The following is a 17,126-nucleotide window of genomic DNA, read 5'->3' as shown; positions in this document are numbered from 1 at the left end:
TTTCTAAGGTCTAGTTCTCACCCACTGTTTGAGAGGTCATTTTATCAGAAAGTAAGCAAGAGAAATAATGAAACATCAAGTTATTTCAAGTTATTATAAAATGAAACATCAAGTCTTCAGAATTCTATTTTTTAAAAGATTTAATTTATTTCTAGATAGAGGGGAAGGGAGAAAGGGAGAGAGAGAAACATTGATGTGCAAGAGAAACGTCCATCGGTTGCCTCTTGCACTCCATCATCTGGAGACCCGGCCCACAACCCAGGCCTGTGCCCTGACTGGGAATCGAACCAGCGACCTTTTGGTTCACAGCCCACACTCAATCCTCTGAGCCACACCAGCCAGGACAGAATTTGATTTTATATATATGTGAAAAACAGTGAAAGGTAACACGCCAACATATAGGCAGGGTTGACTCTAGGTAGTGCAAATAAGGATCTATTTTTTTCTTCCACTTTTCAGTGTTTTCCAGATTAAATTGCATATGTATTACTTCCTGGTGTCTTCTAGATTTTCCAATGCATTGGGAGAAATGTTTTAAAATTTTCAACTATAAATTTTCAAAACAATCCGCATGAAACTTTGTAACCAAATTGCAGCCAGCCCCGGACTCTGATTTACACGTATTCATCCTTGAATCACACTGATTCATCTTCTAGCAGATTTTGCAGTGGGAACTTTAAAGGAAGAAGAAGATGGATGGTATGAAGGAGTTAAAGACATCTTAGGCAGGCACTTAGGGAAGAGAGAGGGGGAGAGGGAGGGAGGAAGGAAGCAAACCAGTCTCAACGCTGTACAGAAAGAGTGGTTAAAGCAAGTGCGGAGCAGCCACTTGGTGGAAGTGTGGCGTGGGGGCGCTCTGGCACCACCGGACCCCAAGGTCTGCTCGGACCACCCGAATAGGGAGCCCCGTGAGTGAGGCGGTGCGGCCAAGTCTGTGCCAGCCTCCTCCTCTGCCCGCCTGCCGCCGCTCCAGCCCCTGCCGGCCAGGAAGGGGTGACGCCAACTGTGTGAGGATCACAGCCGTACTTGTCATATAACATTAAATCACACAGAATTGGAGGTGGAAGGAGCCCTGTGCTCATACCTGTGCATGAGGGAAACAAATATAGAATTAATCCCAAAGGAAAAACTGGAAGAAAATGTATCACGTGGATTCCTTACAGCGACTCTCTTGTCATTATGCTCAAACAATATAGCATGCTTATTGTTTGTATCCTTCCTGCTTTCAAATTTTTACTACTCTACGTTTTTTACCCACGGGTATTAAAAAACGAGACGGTGTAAAAGTTGTACTTTACATGTCAGATCGACCATCTTTGAGACAAAACTACACCTGCAGACAGGGGAGCTCTCGCTGGCTCACCTCGTTCTCTTCTCTCCCCCCCCCCCCCACAGGACGTACTGGGTGGCGTGCTCATCACCGCGGTCCTCATCATCCTCACCTACCCTTCCTGGACCCTCATCGACAGCCTGGACTCCGCCAGCCCCCTCTTCCCCGTGTGTGTCATAGTGGTGCCCTTCTTCTTGTGCTACAATTACCCCGTGTCAGATTACTACAGCCCGACCAGGGCGGACACCACCACCATCCTGGCCGCCGGGGCCGGGGTGATCATAGGATTCTGGATCAACCGCTTTTTCCAGCTCGAGTCTGAGCCTGTGGCCTTGCAGCCTGTTATCCAGCACATCCCCCCGCTCACCACCGACATGCTGGTTTTGAGTCTGACCAAATTTGCTGTGGGAATCGTGTTGGTCCTCCTGGTTCGCCTGCTGGTGCAAAAGCTCTCGCTGCAGGTGTTGTACTCCTGGTTCAAGGTGGTCGCCAGGAACAAGGAGGCCAGACAGAGACTGGAGATCGAAGTGCCTTACAAGTTCGTCACCTACACGTCCGTTGGCATCTGTGCGACCACCGTGGTGCCCATGCTGCACAGGTTCCTGGGATTGCTCTGAGGCCGTTGGAAGCGAGCCCACTGGACAAGAGCCAAGGTGTAGGGAAGTTGTCGGGTGGGCAAGTCTTGACAACACATTTTATTTTGAAGAAATTCTTTAAGTCACATGTGTGTTTTGCTGATAGCCGTGATAAATGCTGTTACTGTATGGAGGGGGGGGGTGTTGAATTGTCTCAGAGGAGCATCGGTCTGGAAGGGTCATGCCACATGGGAAGCCAGGCTGAAACCCACAGTCAAGTTCTTGAAGGGTCCCCACCCTCCCTGTGTGTCAGCTCAGATGCTAGACCAAGTCATGGGCCAGTGGGAATAGTGGCCACAGCTGTGCCCGGCTCTGGAGAGGTGGGCAGGACCTGGGAGGCTGGGGGTCAGGCCTTTCTTTTCGGTGATGGCCTTGCCCAGCGCTGAGTCTCCTTTCCCGAATTGGAACTTAGGTCCAGGAGAAAGGGTGGCACCCTGTAAAACCGCATTCCTTACAGTGACTCTCTTGCCATTATCATCAAATTAGCCTGCAGCGTCCCAGTCTCTGCAGGTGCGAATATTGAAACAGGGGTCTGTCCTTCCTGGTTTGTGCATTTGGGGGGATTCCAGGCACCATCACTATGCTCTTCTGATCCAGGGACCTCCCCCCACCCCCGTTGCTCCTGCTGCACCAGGGGTGGGGGAGTGGGGAGGGTAAGCCTTCCTCAACAGCAGGTGGTGCACCTGGGCTTCTCTCAGTGCCCTGCTCGCTCCCGCTTCAGAGTGACTTGGGATAAGCCCTCTCTCTGCCCATCCTCAGCTTCTCTCGCTTCCTTACAAACTGTCGTCTGCATGTAAAAGTGGGTCGAGAGAGGAACGGAGAACGTGGTTCTCTGTGAAGCCTGACCCAGACAGATGCCACCTCACGGGCGCGGCCCGACCTGACCGTGTTCCTCCGTTTGTCCGCTGCTTTCTGTCCGTCTGTTTCTCTCCACCAAACAGGGCTCCCCACCCCCCGTCTGTCTGCCCTCCATCTCTTGGCAATTTTCAGGGTAATTAATGCAAGAGTAATGTCAGCCGCTTTTGGGAAAACAAGCCAACCAAACACAACAGCCTTTGCACGGAGGGTGTGTCCTTGGGACAGGTAGGCAGGTGACCCACACCAGAGGCTGCTCTCGCAGGCCTGCTTTCCGGTTACTAAGAGTAAGGAACAAGTAGCAACAATTTCCTCAGAAGTTAGTATAAAAACGTAGTTAACAAAGTACCTTTTGTGGTCCAGCGCTGGGGCCACCGCCGTGGCAATTTATAACCCTCACAGGTCACAGCCATGCACTCGCGGGGGGAACCGCGCCTGCCTGGGAAGCGAGGCTCCTACCTCTGCGTCCAGCGTGAAAGCAGACACCCCCGGACCCCAGTCCTGCTCTCCGACGTGTCCCCTGGCCGCACGGCTGGAATGGTTGTCTGTGTTTGACTTAGTGCTCCAGTTTCTTGGGAATAATTTTTAGTAAAACATCCTAGTCTTCCTTCAAATTCTTCTCACATTTTTCAGTTAGAAGGCAGGAGTGAAAATGGGCTGCCATTCGACTATTTTTACATCACACTGACTAGTGTTTGTGGCGCCATGTGTCTGGGGGGCTGATCCTTGGGGCGAGCCCAGCGGACGGGCGCTGCTGCCCTGCGCCCCCGCCCCCAGTGCAGTGGGTGGGGCAGTTCCCTACCTCTGTTCCCCCTGCCACGCCGCTGGGTATGCAAAATCATTTCAGTTGATTGTTCCGAAGCCACCGACACAAGGATTAGCCTTTGCCACCTGTATCATTTGTCATCCAAGCAGTGGTGCTGGCCATCCATTCTTGTCCTCCCAACAGTAGGAAGGCCAGTCCACATGGCACACTACAGAACGGGCCAAGGACTGTCACCGCTGGCCACCTCTTCAAGTATCACAGCAACTGGAGACGAAAGAGTGTGCATTGATGAGGCCAAGCTCAGTCTCTGTGCTCGGGCTTCATCAGCCGTCTGTCTCCATCCACTTCTCACACTGATCGCCTAGCACCCTCTCAGCCTTTCCCGTCCACACGGCCCCTCCGAGTTTGGTTTGGTCCACTGTGAGGACACTTTGATTTTCTCTCTGGGGAAAGACTGCCCCCTGCTGGTCTACCCTCAGTCTTGCTCCAAAACCTCTCTCTTGATCTGTCAAGAACTTCAAAAATGATTTTTAAAAAAATTATGGGTACTTAAAAAAAATCAATAGCATAAAGAAATTTGAAAAATGCGACTACCATCAAAATTTAAAAAAATGAACTCAAAAGGCAAGTTCACCATGATGTATCCAAAGATCCAGCCTGTAGCCAACCCTGCCCCTGGAACCCATAACACCAAAGCCCTTGGGTTCATGGGCCCCTCCAGGAGCCAGGTGGGGACCAGATGCCTTTCTCCTCCCTGCCCCCATCAGGCTCCCCACCCCCCACTGCTCTGGCCCAGGGCATCCCTTTCTGTAACCATCCCTCCAGGTAGTGCTCATTTTGTGCCAATGTTGCTCAGACCTGCACCTAACAGAATATGCAGAAGGGACACCGCGGCACGCCTGCGGGGCACACTGGGCGTGGGGTCTTCTTGCTCAGACAGGCAGCCGAGACTTCCCGAGCGTCATTAAAGCAGGTGGTGTCTCAGGGCCATATGCTCTGGTTTCTATTTTGGAAGCTTTCAGCTGTCTTGCTTATGCACTGTTATGTAAATTTGTTCTTTTAAAAATAAAGTCATTTTTGTTTGATTTTTGCCTTATTAAGTGCTCTGAAAGCCAGTTTCTGCTTCCTTGGATTTTTTCCCCCTAGACTTTTTTTTCTCAGGGTTTACTGGGCCTGAGTTCGAAAGAGGGGACAGCAACATAAAGCTATGTCCTTCTCTGTCGCTGTCATAAGTCAATCACATGCGAATGTCGGTGAGTGCCGCAGTGGTCACAGGTGCGATTAGCAGGAGGTAAGGGTGTGTCTGCATGCTTCAACACCCTCTAACTCCTTGGTGCTACGGAGCATCCTTTTATGGTGATCATAGGTAAATGTCACTATGTGGCGACAGGTGAACTTTATAGGTGTTGCTCGTTAAGGTCATGAAAGGTATACTGTTTGCTGAACCAAATGGACGCGACCCTACTTCACATCATTACGACGATATGCTCTGCCCTCCAGCATCACAAACTTGCTATTGGAAATGGTATGGAAAGCTGACACTTATTTACAAGGCCAAGGACAGAGTCCTGTTTGTACTTTGAACGGTGCGTATTTCATACTGAGTAGGAACCTTGGGCGTAGGCAGATGAGACCCCCACCCGCCCTGTGGCTTCCACTCGGGAGAGTGGAAGCCCAGGTTCAGAGAATCACGATTCAAGATCCAAAGCACTTTAAGGCTGTTGGGGGGAAATAACCATGCTGTGGGGGGTGAAGGGAGGGGCATGAATCCCAGCTTGGGGGCTGCAGCAGCTCCAGGGAAGCTCGGGGGTGGGGTGCACTAGCCAGCAAGGTTTGCACAGGGCAGCAGGTGCAAGGTGGCGCTCCGCGGAGGGCCCAGTGTGTCGGAGGCCCTGCCCCAAACCCTTCGGTCCAGCCAACCCCGTGCAGGCCTTTGTGTGTAGAACTAACATTGGTGGCAGGCTCAGCAGGGGGATGCGACATTGCAGAAGCAGATCACAGGAACTGGAAGGAAGCCGGAGAAGTCACTTAGTCCGTTTCCTTGTGTCCGTGCGGGGCCACTCAGAGGAGGTGGCACTGGGGGGTGGTTCCAGTCTCCTTTCCTTTTCCTCACTGGAGCACAGCATGTGCGGTGGGCACCTCCCCAACCCTGTTCCCTGCGGCTCTGGCCCCTCGGATGCAGCTCATTCCTGTGTCCTCTGTTGGCTCTGAGCAGAGGTGCCGGCAGCTGGGGGTCCGTCCGTGTCCCTGGTGCCTTCCTCCCTGCTCTCGCTGTTCAGTTCCCTGAACTAGTCCTGTGGAATTTCATTTAAAAGACATTTCCCATGAGCCCGGCTCTTCGGGGACCTGTGAGGGCAGTGTCGTGTCTCCCTTTAATGATACTGAGTGGAGTGCTGGGTCCCCAGTAAGAGGCTGACCAGGACCCGGCGGATCAGGGGTGTAGACGCATCTCGTTTTAGAGAACAGATGTTGTCCTAAAAGCTGCCTCTGTTTGGACTCTTTAAATTTGAATTTCTAAGTGCACCAAGGGGTTTGCTGTTTAAAATCCCACGGCAAGTCATCATTCCCAAAAACATAAGCTCTTTAACGAACTGCTGCAGCCCTGCCACAGGCCCTTCGTTTTCTCAAAGTGGGGCACACCTGCAGCGCAGACTTGGCTAGTCCCCTGGTGCGTGTGAAGAATGAGAGCCCAACGTGAACCATGAGCAGAATGCTACATTCTAAAAAACTGTAGCCACATGAGACCAGGGAGCTTCGTGAAGCCAAGAATCCGTTTTCCGTCTCCACGCCTGTCTCTATGGCATGCAAAACCAAACAAGAACAGCGAGGATGCAGCCAGCCGTTCCAGCAGGAGGGCTTCTCTCATGCACACGCTCAGCACATCTGCTGGTTTTGTTCCTTGTCGCCACGATATCAGGGTCCCCCTGCGTGGAGCGCAAGCCAGATTCTTCCCCAGTGGAGGTGTTCAAAGAATGGGAATGCTTCTGGGCAAAGCTGGCCTCAAACTGTTGGGGGCGGGGCAGGGTCACTCGGGGCCTGCTCCGTGCCACCCACCTGCATCTGTGACTCCGAACAGGTGCGGGCGTCCAGGCTGCAGTCTCTCTCGGTCACATGGGAACAGGATGGGTGGCCCTGTGAGGGAGCAAGTCACGCACGGGGCACACCCGGCGCAGATCAGTTTGCTGTCTCAGTTGGGGACCGATCAAACACTGGGCTGGAAAGCTGTTTTTGTTGTGGAGGAGAAGGACATACTTTAATGTAATTTTTTCATGAAATCAACAAACTCTGCTATTAAATAGGTATTAGTATTCTTTCTGTCAGTTCATTCTTTTTCCTTTCCACCTCTTACATCATCGTTTTCTTCTCTAGGAATCCAAAACACATCTTCCACGTCCCGGCTTGGCCGGTCTCTCCTCTGGCTTCTCGAACATCTGGATCACCGTTACAGTGTCCTTGCTGACAGTGTTACCTGCTGTGCCGTGTTCGAGCTTTTGATTCCTGTTTTCCTTCCCTTCTTCATTAAGGCCCGCAGTTCCTGGCTTCTTTGCTTCCCGGTCATTTTTATTGGGACTGTGAATTTTACATTGTTGGGTGCTGCACATTTTTGTATCACTATAAATATTCTTAAGGTTTGTTCTGGGATGCAGTTTATTCCTTGGAACTAGTTTGATTCTTCTGGGTCTTGTTTTTAGGCTTTATTAGGTGGAACCAGAGGAATGTTTAGTCTGAAGTTGGTGTTCGCAATACTGAGGCAAAAGCCTACTGAGGACTCTCCCCACGGCCTCCACCCCAGTTTCTGAGGGTTTCTAGTCCCGGCCTGTGTGGGTTCCACGGAGCCCTCCCTCCATTCGTCATGTGTAGTTACAGGTGGTCTCTGTAACAGGCAGTGCCCTCACACCTGACTTTGGGCTCCGCAGGAGGGGTGGGGCACTCCGAATCTCTCTGCAGCCTTCACCCTCCCTGCGGACCCTGGCTGCTGGGGCTGCTCCAGCCGCCGTGGCCTCTGAACCCTGTCTCACCTCCTGCACCACAGCCCAGAAGCTGGCCAGGAGGCAGCTGGGTGATCACAGGACTCACTTTGCTTATTTTGTGCCTCTCAGGGATCACGGACCTTCACTGCTGATGTCCAGTGTCCTGAAAAGCACTGTTTTACATATTTCATCTGGATTTCCAGCTGGGGTGTACAAAGTAGGAAGAGGCTCCCTGGGAAGAAAGAGGAAAAGGTGTGTGGATCAGCCAGATGCTTAAATAGCTTGACATCAGAGGGGAAGTCAGGTCTGGCTGACGTGTGCCCGTCCTTGTTGTGCCCCGGTACAAACGCCAGTCAGGTCCCGCCGGGGCAGGCTGTGCCCAGCACTTCCGTTCACTTACCTACACGCTCTCGCTCCTCCTGCAGCACGATTTGCTCGTGGGGCACCCTCCTATCTGGCTCATCTCACTTTGCCCCCCTCAGGATAACCCTAAGTGCTAATTAATGTTCCACCCAACACAACTAACAAATCTCGAATCCTGTCTCGATTGGTCTTCTACCCTGTATGTATCCAGCCCAGTGTGGACGTTCACCCAGTTTGCATCCTTTACAACTGGTTCTTGGCAGCCCCGGGGCAGGCATATTTTCATGCCTCCAAGGCACAAAAAGTTGTGCCTTGTAGAATGCAGAAAATTTGGGGGGGGGGCATCAAGCATGCTCATACCCTCAACCTCTTCAGTTTTCTGTCTCAAAGAAAGGATGGGTTTGTTTGTATGTCTGACAAACCCCATACTGATTTGACAGCTGTGTGGCTCTCTCTCCCAGGTGCCTCCTGACACCTGGAGGACTTGCTTCTAATGCAGAATCATGTTGTACTCTTGAATTCTTAAAATAGAGATGACCCAGGCCAAACCTCATGGACGAGGGGTGGAAAACCTGTGTAGCCCTTGCGAGTATTCTCCCCGCACTGTGTTGGTCACGGGGAGAAAAGCATACAGGGCTTTGGCCAGACACAGTTCAATTAAATGCTTTGCTGGAGGTGACGTGCTCGGCCCACAGTCTCACTGCTGTGCTGACCGCTGTGCTTTCTGTTCCCTGCAAAGTCGGAGGAGAGCACAACACGCGAAAGCAAGCAGGCTGCGCGGGAACCGAAGCTGCCGGGGGCCTGCCTGGCCGCTGTGCCGACTGCGGTCAGGGGCCCCAGGGGGCTGCTCGCAGACCGGCACAGCGGTGTGCTGCGGCCCTGAGTTTTCTTACACATGGCAGCCTCTATCTTCCCCTCCACTGATACAAAGTTATTCTAATTCCTTATTAACATAATAAGCCATAACTTGGAAGAGATCCGGTGTGTCACAAACTTTGACATTTAAGGGCATGTTTTGCTGAAGGCAGTTGTGCCCTTTGAAGGCTACTGGTCTTTTTTTGGATAAAATGGACAAAAGAGCCAAGTCAGTACCCCAGCACTGGGGTCAGTGATGTTTATAGGAGACAGTAAGCACAGGCAAGGGTGTGGAAGTGAGATTGTGAGCAATGCCTTCGCCAGCAGGGGGCCCATCTCTGCAGATGGCAGGGAGGGCAGGAGTGGCAGGAGTGGCAGCGAAGCTCATTGGCTCCAGGTCAGAGGGCTCCTGTTTCAACAGTACAGGTAGGTCACTCAACATCCCATACATGTCTAGGACTAAACGACTGGGGTAACACACTGCTCAGGCACCAAAGTCACATCTGAGAACATCTAAGTAACCCCATGCATCTGTGAATGTGATCATCAGACAACAAACGTGGGCACTTACACAGTCGTACAGCCCTAGGACTCGTTTTTGGGGGTCCCTAAGCCAGAGCTATTTTAGGGAAGCTATATAGCAAAGTCCACTGGTGCACTGTTTGTAACTGCAGAGTTGGAAACAACAGAGTAGCTTCAACAGAGGAGCAGCTGAACAAACCATGGACATCTGTGTCATAGAACATTGCACCATTCGTTTCAAAGAATGAGGTAGGTCTGTAGGTCCTGAGCTGGGAAAATGGGATGTTAAATGGAACGTCAGCAGCGATGCTAGGTGAGGTGAAAATCAGGACCCCCGCAAACCAGTAAGCAGAGCATGACCCACACGCTGTGGGCGTGTGCATGGCCGGCTGTCCAAACAAGGGAACATGTCAGGAGTCACACTGGCAAACTGTTGAGCGTGGTAATGGACTTCAGGGCATTGGGGGGAAGGGTGCAGTAGTGGGAAGGCCTTACTTTGTAGAACTTTCCTAAAGTGCTAGTGTTAAGGTTTTCAACTTCGTTTTTCAGTATTTTTATATAAAAAACTGGTAAAAATATCTCAACGTTTTGGATAAGGAGATAAAGTCCAAAACACTTAATGATCGTGAACTCCACGTCACCCTTATTCAGTGTCTTGATCCCGCTTATTAGCCATGTAACTCTGGGACACATCATGAATCTCTCTGAAGGTGTTCTGTTCTATAAATCAGAGGGAATTCCTATTCAACCTACCTCCTATGACCAATAAATTAAAACATTTAATGTTGAAACAAGACCTCATGTGAAAACACTCAAGTCACACAGGAATGTTGGCCTGTAGTAGAAGTAATCTGTAAATGAGAACACGCATCAGCTAGATTTCCCTTTCAACACCAGGACCCTGTTTTTCCGAACATGTGTCTGCTCCAGTAAAGGGTTTTCAGCAGTACCCAGACTGCTCCGGCTCTGGCTCTGGCTCAGATGCCTTGCCCGGGACAAGATGATCTGGCGGGGGAACCTCCACTCTAAGTTAAAGGCTCATTTCCTCTTCTTGGGCGCCAATGTTATTCTTCTCCCTGCTTCCCGACTCAGAGGGCAGAAACATCCACATGATGGATGGCATTGATCTTCACCCTTTCATGCTGAGATACACAATTAGGTATTGCTGGGTTTCTTATTACAAGTAGTTTCCGACCACTCCAAAAACACCCAGGTGGCTGACTGCTCCCAGAATGAATGGCTCCGCCCACTTCGACAATGGCTATCAATGACCCTGAACAATAGTGAAACTGAACCTAGGGGAGAATGTCTCCTTGGGCAGCGGCGCCGGCCCTAAAATCCTCGCTCTCCTACCCTACGCACGGGTGTGCTGGTGCTGCATAAAATATGCGGTGCATTGACTTTTTCCTCCCAGCTTTACTGAGGTATACCCTACATCTTAAAGGCCACTCAGTATTTCCATCACCTGAAAGTTTCCTCCTAACCCTTTGCAGTCGAGCCCCTTGACTTTTTAAGAACTTTGTGTAAGTGGAACCACATGCAGCCTTTAGTGCTGCCTTTTCACCTTGCATGGTGCATTGAGATGTACTCCTCGAGTATCAGTTCACTTTTTTTTGCTGATAAGTATTCCATAACACAGATACACTGTAATTGTTTTCCATTTGTCTATTGAGGCGCCTTTGGGCTGCAGCTACTATAACACTGTGTGAACAGCTGCATAAAAAGCTTTGTAGGGCCACACAGGTCAACTGGGGAGTAAAATGGCTAGATGGTAAACGTACGTTTCATGTTTTATGTTTCATGTTTGTTTCAAATCGCCAAACTATTTTCCCATGTGGTTTTACCAACTTACATCTCCACAAGCAATGCATGAAGTTCCAGTTGCTTCAGTCTCACCAACACTCGGTATAATCTGTCTTTTCCATTTTAGTCATTTTCCTGTGCATTGCAGTTTTTATTTGCATTTGCCTGATGACCAGTGTTGTTGAGCATCTTTTCATGTGCTTATTTGTCCTCTAGTAAAATGTCTGTTCAAATCTTTTGTCTGTTTTTTAAAAATTGGGTTGTCTTATTAAGTTGTAAAAAATATTTATATGCTAGATATAAACCTTTTGACAAGCATTATTTTTTATGAGCATCTCTCATTCCATTTTTAAAATGTTGTAAGAATGTGCTTACAGCAGAATGGGAAGGAACAGATGCAAGTCCGTGGTCGTAAGGCTGCCAAGCGGACGCTGTTGTCCTCCTTTGAGGTAGCAATACGGTTCTGTTTGTTCTGAGAAGTAGGCTCAGCAAAGTTCCAGAAGCGTAATTCTAGTCTATCCTTCTTGGCTATTTCTGCCTCACTTCCTTTCGAGTTTCACCTTTTACTGTGTTTCGTATCATCTCAACAGTACCTGAGCGCTCTTCTCCAACATCAGTCCCCGCTTTTCTCAGCAGATGGCACCCACTGGCGGGTTCCAGATCAGAGCGTGAAGTCCATTAGGAGGCAAGCTAAGGTGGACGGGCAGAAGCCTAACGTCAGAGATGAGCTAATGCCTCCCTGTAAAATAAGACAGAAACTAGTAGCTCAGTTAAACATATAAAACAATGATTTTGATTTTAGAATAATGATTATAGTAAAATGTCTGCCCTAGGGCAGGAAGTTCTTCATTGTTTCCTAATGTTCAAACTACACCAATATCAACATGGCTTTTGTAACTCTTCTGGCAGAATAGATTTATCTTTTGTAAACTCTAACTCCATCTCAGAGTATCAGGTAAGAGTAAAAAATACCTACATACTCTCAAATATTTCAGATATTTGTGCTATAGATTTTTGTTTCACTTTAAAATGATTTCAGAGGCTGTAACTACTAGACCATCACTGGTTCTTAAAGATTTTCTAAAAATGCTGTGTCATCACTTCCCAAGAATGAACACACGTCAAATGTATAAAATGAAAACTAAAAACCCTCCGTCATGTTGCGCTTGGTCAATGTGCGCTCTAATCACCTGGACTCCTCACTGGGAAGAATGGGCCCCGTCCTGCAGCGGTCCTCACAGCCCACAGTGTGATGCCCTGATGTCCCAGGAGCCCCTCTGATTTTTGGACGCATCCACCCTCTGCTAGTGCGTTTCTTGGCCACCACTGAGCTTTTACCAAACCAAGAAGCATCACCCAGATACCACATTCGTGTTTGCACAAGCAAGCTGGCCTAATGCGGGGAATGGGCGGGATCTACCCACGGAGGAGACAGTGCTCTCTACTTTATTCAACATCAAAGCACAACGGCTATTCCCTGTGAGGACAACTAAAGGACACCAGTGGAGTGAAAGGGGCTCTCGGGGACAGAACCACACAGCAGAGACCCATCTTCATAAAAAGGGCTCAATGTTGATTTCCAGCGAGGAGCAGGGCATGGTCAGCTCAAATCTGGTGATCACATCAGGATGCAGGACCCCCAGCTTCCCAACACTCTGGCCCCTGACAAGGACCTCGGCACATCGTCCGGGGAAGAAAGCAGGCCCTGCAAACGGAATGACAGGAAAGTCAGTGTTTCTCCTGCAAAAAATGCCAGTGGCCATTTAACACTAACAGCTCACTAGTCTACTAAAAATAACGATTCTCTTCTAAACCACTGACTAGGAAATGAGAGTGCTTCCTCCCACTTTGTAGCCGTAGGAAGAGGTGTCTGCCATCACACCCCAGGACTCCCGCAAGGAGAGCTGAGGGCCGACGAGGAAGCCAGGGCCCCGGCAGAAGAGGGATGAAGAAGGGAGGCTGAAGGGCCCAGCCAGCAGAAGTCTTAGCGGAGCTGTGCCCAGGTGTAGAACAGGTCCAAAAAGGACAAAGGGAACCATGAAATGTAAAACCAACGACCTTGCATTGGAAGAACCTGTTTCAAAACAGGTTTTTCCAAAGTAATACTTGCTGGAAAAAAAGTCTGCATTGAGTTTTTCTGCCTTATTACAGAGAAACACAGCTGCATGTCATCGGCAGAGAAAGCCCTTGTCACCTGGATGCCATCCATGTTCCTGCCGGAAAAGGTGCTTGCTAAGCAGTTCTGGAGCATCGATTGTCAAACCACAGCCAAGGCCAGCCCCAAACAAGTCTGGGCTGACCCCTGATGTGTTTCAAGGCAGGCAGAAACTTCTCTCTTCATTTGGCACCAAGGCACAGCTATGCCTTACCAAACCAGTAACAGTTCTTGAGGTTTAAAGAGCTAAAAACTTGGAGGCCCACTCCATTTGCACTAAACGTCCAGTGCCGGAGAGGTGCAGCGACACTGCACGCCGCTGACATTAAAAACAAACCACCAAACGCTGACTCACTTCTCTCACCAGCACCTTGAAGAAGGATCGGGCCCACAGCTCCTGGCGGATCCAACCGAAACGTTTACTGGCATGAACTATAAATACCCCGCAGGGCCAGGCCACCAGCCTCCAGCCTGCCATTCCAGACAGAGTGCATTATTTATGAACGAGTAAACTGCTGAGTTGCCACTAATGGCTCCAAGGTCAACATGATGAAGACATTCAGAAATGGGGGGTGGGTGGCCACCGTCAGGTCAGCACCAGCCACGCCACAGAAACAGAAGGGGATCGTACCTATTTCCTGACCAGCACAGAAGGACAGTTGTTTATAGTCCTGAAAAGCTTTAATTATCATTTTTTTAGAACTCCCAAAGCAATATGGTTGAAATATAAGGTGGTCTGTTTTTCACACCCACCAAAACTAAACAATTCTGTTTCCCTATTAAAGCATTTCAAAGGGCCTGCATCTGAAGGTCGTAATTATTTGGCTACGTCTGCTAATCCACCCCTGGGAGCAGGGTGGGAAGAGGACTCAAACTAACAGAGAAACCACACTGGACTGATAAGGCAGAGCCTCCGCATGGCACGAGTAGCTAAACCTGGTCAAGACCGCACACTGTAATTCTGTCAAAATGAAAACCTAACTTAAAGGACAATACCATTCCCCTTCCAAATAAAAGAAATCTTCAAATGACACAAGCGCAGTTTGGACAAAGGTACTGATGGTAAGCAGTATAATCGGCAGTCGCAGGAAGGGCTGCTGGGAAGTCACTTACTCCGTCACCCACCACTCGCTGGTACCCCTTGATCTGCACTACCTACAAGAGCTGCAAAAGACCCTGGATGATCTGAAGGGCCATTCAGGAAGGAAATTTTCAGGACCTTCCCTGACAGCCTTTCTATGTTTAAGAATCCTCATTGTACCAAAATCCTCTCTTTTATCACCAAATCCTCCCTTTTATCTATCTTCAAATTCCAATTTGATTGGATTCATTTTAACTAAAGCATAAAACTAGACTATTTCAGAATCCAAGCCAGATGTGCTAGTTCTGACAGTGTTATCAAAATAAAGCCTAAAAGAAAAGAATTTGGAATTTTGACTTCATAAAACGACTTTCAGAATCAGCACTTTTTAAAGCAAAGTTCAGTTAGTATTCATATTCTTCTTCAGTTAGCAAGTATGATAATACCAGCTGTACCTCCCTCCAGGAATTTGGACCAAACTTTGCTCTGTTCATCAAACACTTAGGTAAAAAAATATATTCATATCACTAAATATAATTTTCTCTTTCCAGAGAAAACTGAAATTCTTATTATGCATTATTTAAAACATATGCAAGTATGAGAATATTCAAAATGACGTAAATATCAGAAACTCCCAGCCCAGCACGTGGATGGACGGACCCAGAGTCCCCACAACGCCCAGGCCCTCGCATCCAGCAATGATCCCCTCCTGCCCCACCCACGGGTACAAATTCAGCCCAGTAATGGGATTTCTGCATAAACTCCACAGAAAACTAGACACTTTAACCTATGATGACAATTTAACCTTTTTGTGCCATTTTTTCATTCCTAACAAGGTCAGATTATGATAGAAACATGTCTTATGGTTTCCTCTTTGACTCCCCTGTTCAGTTAGAGCAAGGTAGAAGTTCGGTTCTCTGGACAGGAACTGAAAGACAGACAAAGGCGCCTTCAGGTTTGAAAGGGGCACAGAGAAAACCCCAAAATATGCCACCTGATGTTGTATGTGAACTAGAAATACTGAAAGAAAGATTGAAATTATAAAAACACCAGCATTTCTTAGTGCCTTTTAAGAATCTTCATGGTTCAAACGAACCCCTGCAGGCAGATATGAACTGGTTCAAAGGAGGACCAGGAGAGCACCCGGGAGAGGACCCGGGAGAGGACCCGCCTCACTGACGACACAAAGGGGACACGCCCCTCGGAGGCCGCGGCGCACCCCAGGCCGGCGGGCAGGGCGGGCAGTTCCGAACGCGGGCAGGTCAGTGTGACAGCTGGGACTGATGCCGCTTCACTCAAAGCCTTTCCCGAAGAAAAAAAGTCACATCCGAATGGAACCCAGGGTCCAGGCTTATGAACAGTCAGAGCTGGATAAGGGATAAGGGCCACTCTTATCTCGCCGACAGACAGATGTGTTTCTGGAGGAAAAACAGCCTGTTGTGTGCAGAAACATGAAGTTGCGGATTCAAGGGAAGTCATGCTGCCCTGTGAGTGGGAATTCTAAAACTCAAATTCTACAAAGTACATTTGGTTTCTTTTTTTTTTTTTCATGTGTTTAAGCCCAGAGTCCCTAGTATACCTGATGTACCAAAATGCATAAGTACAATTTTCAACCTGTGTCCAAATGCTCCCCAGCAAAAAGCCTCTCAGCACGATTCCCCCCTAGTTCCTTACACTGATTAAACTCAGCTTCGCTAGTGTTCATCCCAGTGAAAGGGTTTCCAACGTGAAACAGATTTGGGGAAAATAGTGTTCTCTGTTGAAGTACATGTGGAAGCCCAGACAAAAGAAACACAGGTTAAGCACAAACAAGAATTTCCAAGACTTAGTGGGGTGTGAGTAAGTCCCATAATTAAGGCTTTTGTAGCACCTCCGCGAGGTCTGTAATTGTCTCCCCACCCCCCACCCCACGGGACCGCTTTGAGGACCCGGGGCTGATTCTGGGCGGGTAATCCAGGGCAGTGTTCGCCTTGAGCACATTTTCTGGCTAATTGACCTTCAAAGAGCTAGTGAGCCCCTCTCCTGCTCACTGCCAAACACCGTCCCCAATGCGGTCTTGCCCCTTTCTTTTAGAGTAATATTCCAGGACCAAAGTTTGGATGAACTTTCCACACAGACTCTTCCTATAACTTTATGAAGCAACGGAAGTAGGAGGTTCAGGTGGTAACTGAGCAGAACCCTAACTTGAAAGGTCGAGAGTGTTAGGAAGCATGAGACTCTTAATTCCTTAATATTAACCCCCTGCTAGGAGGTTACTATTAAGGAATTAATAACTAATTTCCTTGGTGTTCAGTATTTGTTCATCTCGAATTTACCTACTAATAAACCTTACTTTTCCCTTCCTGCACATCACTACTACATGCTTTAGAGGTTCCAACCCACATATTGTAACTTCCTGGAGGTTTGGTACTTATCGCCCAAATTTTCTACAATAAAAAATAAAAACAAAATAAAGAGGGCAGGGAACACTAAAAATGGAATATCTGTCACATATGTTTTAGCAAATAACAGAAACTACAATCATGAGCTTAATTTAATACCAATGACCATACAGGTCCCCAAATTCAGTAAGAAAATACAAAATGGAGAATTATATAGATTCAGTAAAGCCACTGGGCCAACTGAATGTATGTTGTGTTTTACATCTGTTATATAAATGACTGCTTACGTTCTGTGGGGTGAAAGGAAGGAATACCATTTAACAGGCACTGGGCACCTACCCAGACCCTGCCCTCCCCCGCCAACCCCAACCCCAGTACAGTCTCAGACACAGAAAACAACACGTCCTGC

The 17,126-nt window shown here is 48.7% G+C and overlaps 2 protein-coding genes across 2 annotated transcripts in view; one reads left to right on the top strand and one right to left on the bottom strand.

The window, feature by feature from the left end:
- Window positions 1-5,248, top strand: part of SGPP2 (sphingosine-1-phosphate phosphatase 2) — a 99,915-nt gene extending 94,667 nt beyond the window's left edge. The window contains exon 5 of the mRNA XM_037147490.2: window positions 1,396-5,248. Coding sequence (XP_037003385.2) covers window positions 1,396-1,947 — 552 coding nt within the window. The 3' untranslated portion in view covers window positions 1,948-5,248. The remainder of the gene's footprint in view (window positions 1-1,395) is intronic.
- Window positions 5,249-12,530: 7,282 nt separating this feature from the next.
- FARSB (phenylalanyl-tRNA synthetase subunit beta) overlaps window positions 12,531-17,126 on the bottom strand; it is a 51,567-nt gene continuing 46,971 nt past the window's right edge. Inside the window, exon 17 of the mRNA XM_037147489.2 lies at window positions 12,531-12,805. Within this exon, the coding sequence (XP_037003384.1) occupies window positions 12,654-12,805 (152 nt within the window). The 3' untranslated portion in view covers window positions 12,531-12,653. The remainder of the gene's footprint in view (window positions 12,806-17,126) is intronic.

Source organism: Artibeus jamaicensis, unplaced genomic scaffold, assembly GCF_021234435.1.
Source record: "Artibeus jamaicensis isolate MK-2021 breed Jamaican fruit bat unplaced genomic scaffold, CSHL_Jam_final contig_1015, whole genome shotgun sequence".
Lineage (NCBI taxonomy): Eukaryota > Metazoa > Chordata > Mammalia > Chiroptera > Phyllostomidae > Artibeus > Artibeus jamaicensis.
This window is presented reverse-complemented; position numbering and strand designations above follow the sequence as displayed.